The following is a 7,552-nucleotide window of genomic DNA, read 5'->3' on the forward strand; positions in this document are numbered from 1 at the left end:
TATGTTCAAGAAGGTATTCCCATAAGACTGTCAGATGACTTCTCAGCAGAATTTGCACTAGGAAGGAATGATAGGATATATTCAATGGGCTAAAAAGAAAAAAAGTCTACAACAGGAATACCCTACCAGCAAGATTATGATTCAGAATTGAAGGAGAGGGCTTCCCTGATGGCACAGTGGTTGAGAATCTGCTTGCCAATGTAGGGAACACAGGTTCGAGCCCTGATCCAGGAAGATCCCACATGCCACAGAGTAACTAAGCCTGTGTGCCACAACTACTGAGCCTGTGCTCTAGAGCCCATGAGCCACAACTACTGAGCCCACGAGCCACAACTACTGAAGCCTGAGCACCTAGAGCCCATGTTCCTCAACAAGAAGAGCCACCAAAATGAGAAGCCCGTGCACAACAATGAAGAGTAGCCTCCACTTGCCACAACTAGAGAAGAGCCCACGAACTACAATGAAGAGCTAATACAGCCAAAAATAAATAAATAAATAAATTTATGGAAAAAGAGAAGAATTGAAGGAGAGATCAAGAGTTTCCCAGACTAGCAAAAGCTAAAACAGTTCATCACTAATAAACCAGCTTTATAGGCAATGTTGAAGGAATTTACTTAAGCTTAAAAGAAGTCTCACTAATTATTGATAGTAACAAGAAAACAAACAAAAGTAAAAATCTCATTGCAAAAAGTATACATAGAGGGTAGTAGATCAAACATTTATTAAGCTTCTGTAAAGAATAAAAGACAATAGTAGTATGTTTTTTATAAAAAGAGAGGACCCAAATCAGAAATGAAAGTGATGATGTTACAGCAGACACCACAGAAATACAAAGTATCCTAAGATACACACAGGGTAACTCAGGGCTCAGATTGGACAGAGCCCACTCTCCATTCCCCTGTACATGACTTACAGGAGCCTCAGGAACTGAGGAGGGGGTCGCTGAGGGGAGGCACAAGATAGAAGATGTTAGGCATTAACATGACTGCATTCATCTTAAACGTGCCTGAACTACATTCACATGAGATGGTTTTGTTGTGTATGTACATCAGCAATTTTAGTCTCAACTGCAGATCTTTGGCTTCACCACCTCCACTGACAGCATTAGCTTCACCTGCTGTGGACCGTCTCCTATAGGATTTCCACAACCACAAAGCATCGAAGCTTCACAGGACCAGGAGTCTGTGAGACTCCACTCACGAGTCCCAGAGTCTCAGCTGCACTCAGAGACTCAGAGTGTCAACAGAGACTCCACTGTTGTAGGGCACACACAGTAGTGTGCACATCAGGACCCAGGGGAAGGAGCTGTCACCCCATAGGCGAATGACCGTATCTAACTGCTAGTGTTAGAGGGTCTCCTGCAGAGGTGGGGAGTGGCTGTGGCTCACCATGGGGACAAGGACACTGGCAGCAGAAGTTCTGGGAAGTCCTCCTTGGCACGAGCCCTCCCAGAGTCCGCCACTAGCCCCACCAAAGAGCCAGGTAGGCTCCAGTGTTCTGTTGCCTCAGGCCAAAAACCAACAGAGAGGGTATTCAGCCCCGTGCATCAGCAGACAAGCAGATTAAAGTTTTATTGAGCTCTGCCCACCACCAGTCCCTCACATCAGGAAGGTTGCACAAGCCTCTAAGATAGACTCATACACCAGAGGGCAGACAGCAGAAGAAGAACTACAATTCTGCAGCCTGTGGAAGGAAAACCACATTCACAGAAAGACAGACAAAATGAAAAGGCAGAGGACTTTGTACCAGATGAAGGAACAAGATAAAACTCCAGAAAAACAACTAAATGAGGTGGAGATAGGCAACCTTCCAGAAAAATAATTCAGAATAATGATAGTGAAGATGATCCAAGACCTTGGAAAAAGAACGGAGACAAAGATCAAGAAGACGCAAGAAATGCTTAACAAAGACCTAGAAGAATTAAAGAACAAACAAACAGAGATGAACAAGACAATAACTGAAATGAAAAATACACTAGAGGGCTTCCCTGGTGGCGCAGTTGTTGAGAGTCTGCCTGCCAATGCAGAGACACATGTTCGTGCCCCGGTTTGGGAAGATCCCACATGCCACGGAGCAGCTGGGCCCATGAGCCATGGCCGCTGAGCCTGCGCGTCTGGAGCCTGTGCTCTGCAACAGGAGAGGCCACAACAGTGAGAGCCCGGCGTACCACACACACACAAAAAATACACTAGAAGGAATCAACAGCAGAATAACTGAGGCAGAAGAACGGATAAGTGACCTGGAAGAGAGAAAGGTGAAATTCACTGCCGTAGAACAGAATAAAGAAAAAAGAATGAAAAGAAATGAAGACAGCCTAAGAGACCTCTGGGATAACATTAAAGGCAACAACAGTCGCCTTATAGGGGTCCCAGAAGGAGACGAGCGAGAGAAAGGACCCAAGAAAATATTTGAAGAGATTATAGTCGAAAACTTCCCTAGCATGGGAAAGGAAATAGCCACCCAAGTCCAGGAAGTGCAGAGAGTCCCAGGCAGGATAAACCAAAGGAGAAAAATGGTGAGGCACATAGCAATCAAATTGACAAAAATTAAAGACAAAGAAAAATTACTGAAAGCAACAAGGGAAAAATGGCAAATAACATACAAGGGAACTCCCATAAGGTTAACAGCTGATTTCTCAGCAGAAACTCTAAAAACCAGAAGGGAGTGGCATGATATATTTAAAGTGATGAAAGGGAAGAACCTACAACCAAGAGAACTCTACCCAGCAAGGATCTCATTCAGATTTGATGGAGAAATCAAAAGCTTACAAACAAGCAAAAGCTAAGAGAACTCAGCACCACCAAACCAGCTCTACAACAAATGCTAAAGAAACCTCTCTAAGTGGGAAACACAAAAGAAAAGGATATATAAAAACAAACCCATAACAATTAAGAAAATAGTAATAGGAACATACATATAGATATTTACCTTAAATGTGAATGGATTAAATGATCCAACCAAAAGACGCAGGCTTGCTGAATGGATACAAAAATAAGATCCATATATATGCTGTCTATAAGAGACCCATTTCAGACCTAGAGACACATACACACGGAAAGTGAGGGGATGGAAAATGATATTCCATGCAAATGAAAATCAAAGGAAAGCTGGAGTAGCAATACTCATATCAGATAAAATAGACTTTAAAATAAAGAATGTTACAAGAGGCAAGGAACGACACTACATAATGATCAAGGGATCAATCCAAGAAGAAGATACAACAATTATAAATATATATGTACCCAACATAGGAGCACCTCAATACAACTGCTAACAGCACCTCAAGGCAACTGCTAACAGCTGTAAAAGAGGAAATCGACAGTGACACAAGAATAGCAGGGGACTTTAACACTTTACTTACACCAATGGAGATCATCCAGTCAGAAAATTAATAAGGAAACACAAGCTTTAAATGACACAATACACCAAAGAGATTTAATTGATTATTATAGGACATTCCATCCGAAAACATCAGATTACACATTCTTCTCAACTGCACACAGAACATTCTCCAGAAAGAGTATGGAGGTTCCTTAAAAAACTAAAAATAGAAGTACCATAGACCCAGCAATCCAACTACTGGGCATTTTCCCTGAGAAAACCATAATTCAAAAACAGTTATGTACAACAATGTTCATTGCAGCTCTATTTACGATAGCCAGGACATGGAAGCAACCTAAGTGTCCATCGACAGATGAATGGATAAAGAAGATCTGGGGCTACCTGTTGGAATGGGCATCATCAGAAAATCTACAAACAACAAATGCTGGAGAGGCTTTGGAGAAAAGGAACCCTCTTCCACTATTGGTGGGAATGTAAATTGATACAGTCACTATGGAGAACAGTATGGAGGTTCCTTAAAAACTAAAAATAGAATTATCATATGATCCAGCAATCCCACTACTGGGCATATACCCAGAGAAAACCATAAATCAAAAAGACACATTCACCACAATGTTCATTGCAGCACTATTTACAATAGCCAGGTAATGGAAGCAACCTAAATGCCCACCGACAGACGAATGGATAACGATGTGGTACATAGATAAAATGGAATATTACTCAGCCATAAAAAGGAATGAAATTGGGTCATTTGTAGAGACGTCGATGGATCTAGAGACTGTCATACAGAGTGAAGTCAGAAAGAGAAAAACAAATATTGTACATTAATGCGTATATGTTGAACCTAGAAAAGTGGTACAGATGAGCCGGACTGCAGGTTAGAAATAGAGACAGAGATGTAGAGAACAAACGTATGGACACCAAGGGGGGAAAGCCATGGGTGTATGGTGGTGGGATGAATTGCGAGACTGTGATTGACATGTATACACTTATATGTATAAAATAGATAACCAATAAGAACCTGCGGTATAAAAAATAAAATTCAGAAATTAAAAATAATAAATAAAAATAAAACAGAAAAAAGTTCTTTCCTTCGCATCGATGTATTTATATGAATGAATTATTTCCATGATTATATCTATAAATACAAAAAAGAGGAATAAAATCCACCTTGAACCAAGAAAGAAAAAAAAAAACAGAACCCACCAGTTATACAGAGGAAAACCTTATCAGGGCATTTGCTCCAGTGGTAAACAATTCTGAAGTTGGTCAGACGTTGGGAATCATCTCCCATGCAGCCAGCAGCCCCTGCACCCCCTGCGCAAGGAGCATCCTCATTGCAAGGGGGACCGTGCCGAGGCGTCTCTGAGTAAACGTGAGCTGAGCCCCAGGCCAGCTGCTGCTGAACTTTTCCCACCCTTCCCAGGTAAAACACCTGAATGTGTGCAAGGACTTGAAAGCCTAGAGGAAGGGCTGTGGAGCCCCACCAGTGACAGCACGCAGGCCGACTTGGTGCCTGCAGGCCAACCAGGATGGTCCTGGCCCCAGGTGTACTTCTGGAAGCTTTCCATTTCCCTGCCTGAGATACCCTTCCTGTCCCGGCCCCCACTGATTTTTTCCTTCCTCACCTCTGCACAGGGAGAAATTCCAGTGGCAGGTATGGGTGACACATCCTCTTCTTTAGCAGGTGGCAGCCCGGCAATTCCTGCAGAAAGTCCAGCAGAGCCCCACTCACACCGGGGCACCCACAGAGCCGTGGCGCCTCCCTCCCTCCCACCAGCCCAGCCCCGCGACTCCTGACGGGGCAGAGATTTTGGCGTCAGGCACAGCTGCAGGGGATCTTGCTGCCTGGAGGAGTGTTTATATTGACCTCAACTCAGGCACACCTTGGGGAGGGTAGGCGGGCAGGGTCAGGCTGCCCAGGTCAGCCAATCCTCGCCCCTCAGGGGCTCACAGTTGCAGAAAATGGACCTTGCTGAACTGGCCAGGTCCAAGGAACAGGTGTGGGCTCATTGCAGAAAATGGACCTTGCTGAACCTTCCAGGTCCAAGGAACAGGTGTGGCGTCCTGATAGTCAGGATAGACAAGGGGTTGTAGCTCTGGCTTTCTAATCATTTTATCTGGCCCATGAGTGGGAGACAACTTCAAGAACACCCTCTCCTAATGAAGGGAACCCAGGAGTCAGGGAGACGAGGGGTGGTGGGTGGAGACAGAGGCCTGGTGCCCCAGCTGCAGTGGAAGACCAGGTGGAGGGAGGCCGCACAGAGTAATGCCCAGGGTCACAGACCTGCCGCAGCTGCTGTTTGTTATTTCAAGTCCTGCTCTGAGGTGCTCTGTGTCAGCTCTGACCAACAGGTGAGCTGGGGGTGCTCTTCAATGAGGGCTATGTGCACGGTTCCTGTTTGCCCAGGCTTGCTGGGTGCCTGCCCAGGTGAGCTCCATTCCCGGGGAGGGGCCTGACCACGACAGCCCCGTGGGCTGCTGGGTACCTACACAGGTGAGCTCCATATCCTGGTAGGGGCCTGACCATGAGAGCCCTGTGGGCTGCTGGGTACCTGCCGGGTGAGCTCCAAATCCTGGGAGGGGCCTGACCACGAGAGACCCGTGGGCTACTGGGTACCTGGTAAAAGACGTCAGGACCGTCAGTGAAGCCACTGAGGATATACATCCAGTAGTTCCTAATTCCTACACCCTGATGGTAATTCTACCATCCACAAGGACATGGTATTCTGTATTACAGTTAGATGATGCCGCCTTCTGTATTCCATTAGTCCCAGAGTCACAAGAAATTTTGGCTTGTGATTGGCAGGACTCAACATACAACGAAGACAATACTGCTGGGGCCGTCGTGCCCCAAGGACTCAAAAATTCCCACACCACCTTTGGGGAAACTTAACTAAAACCTAAAAGTTCTACCTCTGGAGAAGGGAACCCTCCTTCAATATGCAGATGACATTCTGATCGCCAGCCCTACTAAGGAGGCCTCTGAACTACCTAGCCAATAAAGGATAGAAGGTGTCCAAGAAAAAGCTCAAATAGCACAGACTACGGTGACCTGCCTGGGCTTCATTCTCACAGAAGGTCGGAGAAGCCGATCCCAGGAAAGGGAAGAAGCCATTTGCAGACTTACCCCTTCTAAAACTAGAAGATAGCTTAGGGGTTCCTGGGGAGGTCGGGGTTTGCCACATCTGGATCCAGAACTACAGTCTAATAGCTGGGCCTCTATATGAAACATTGAAAGGAAAAGATGATGATCCTTTCGAATAGAATCCAGAAGTGGTCTTTCAAGAATGGAAAGAGCAGTTAATTCAGATCCTTGCCCTGGACCTCCCTAATTTAGCTAAACCCTTTGACCTTTACATTCCAGGTAGAAGGTGAACCGCCCTTGGAGTATTAGCGCAAAAACTGGGAGCACTTGAACTGGAACAACTCAAGTATGCCATCCAGGTAGGAGAAGCTACTGTCACCAAGGGCTTGGCCAGCTGCCCCATCCGGCAAGGATACTGGGAGTATCTAAAAACCTGGAAATCAGCAGCCCACAAGGCCAGCTCCCTCCTAAGGGAAAAGGACCCCACGTGGTGATCCTAACCACCCACCAAGCCCTGAAGTTGCAGGGGTCGCTCCGTGGGCACACTGACCTCGAGTGAGGAGGCCCTCCAACTCCAACCTTCAGAGAGACAACCGGAGGCAACGGGCCCCCATGACGACTCGTGTTACCATCACTTGACCTGGAGTTTCTCTCAGAAAACAACAAGAGTGTGCCCCAAAAGAGCAGACTACTGCTTGCAGGACTTACTGCACCGAGAGGGGAGCTAATAAGCTTGGCGGGGGAACCGTATATCACGCTGTCACCATAGAAAAGCCTACAGACACCGCAGTGATGGCAGCCAATGAGACTGGCTGGACTCCTGGCTACTTCAAAAGGCCGTTGACTCAGTGGCCGTCATGGTCCTGGATTACCACCGGCCCTGGACTGTCTGGGAGTTGAGCGGGCAGGGCTCTGACACCTGGTGCTGTTTGTACGTTAATTCAGGGGCCTAACTGAAGAAAGTGCGGACTACTGGTCAGAGCATCTAGGCTGGCAGAAACCGTCAGCCTAAGGTGGCCGAACAAATGTGGGGTGGGCTAAAACCGGACCCCCCAGCGTCTCTGCACATCTCTTTCCTGGACCCTTAAAGGTCATTAGAATCTATAACACTTCCAATGCTGG

At 46.4% G+C, this 7,552-nt stretch overlaps 1 protein-coding gene across 1 annotated transcript in view; it reads right to left on the reverse strand.

Moving 5' to 3' along the window:
• Positions 1 to 4,478: 4,478 nt before the first annotated feature.
• LOC112397430 (uncharacterized) overlaps positions 4,479 to 7,552 on the reverse strand; it is a 5,817-nt gene continuing 2,743 nt past the window's right edge. Inside the window, exon 2 of the mRNA XM_024741623.1 lies at positions 4,479 to 5,047. Within this exon, the coding sequence (XP_024597391.1) occupies positions 4,677 to 5,047 (371 nt within the window). The 3' untranslated portion in view covers positions 4,479 to 4,676. The remainder of the gene's footprint in view (positions 5,048 to 7,552) is intronic.

Source organism: Neophocaena asiaeorientalis, unplaced genomic scaffold, assembly GCF_003031525.2.
Source record: "Neophocaena asiaeorientalis asiaeorientalis breed wild unplaced genomic scaffold, Neophocaena_asiaeorientalis_V1.1 scaffold821, whole genome shotgun sequence".
Taxonomy (NCBI): Eukaryota; Metazoa; Chordata; class Mammalia; order Artiodactyla; family Phocoenidae; genus Neophocaena; species Neophocaena asiaeorientalis.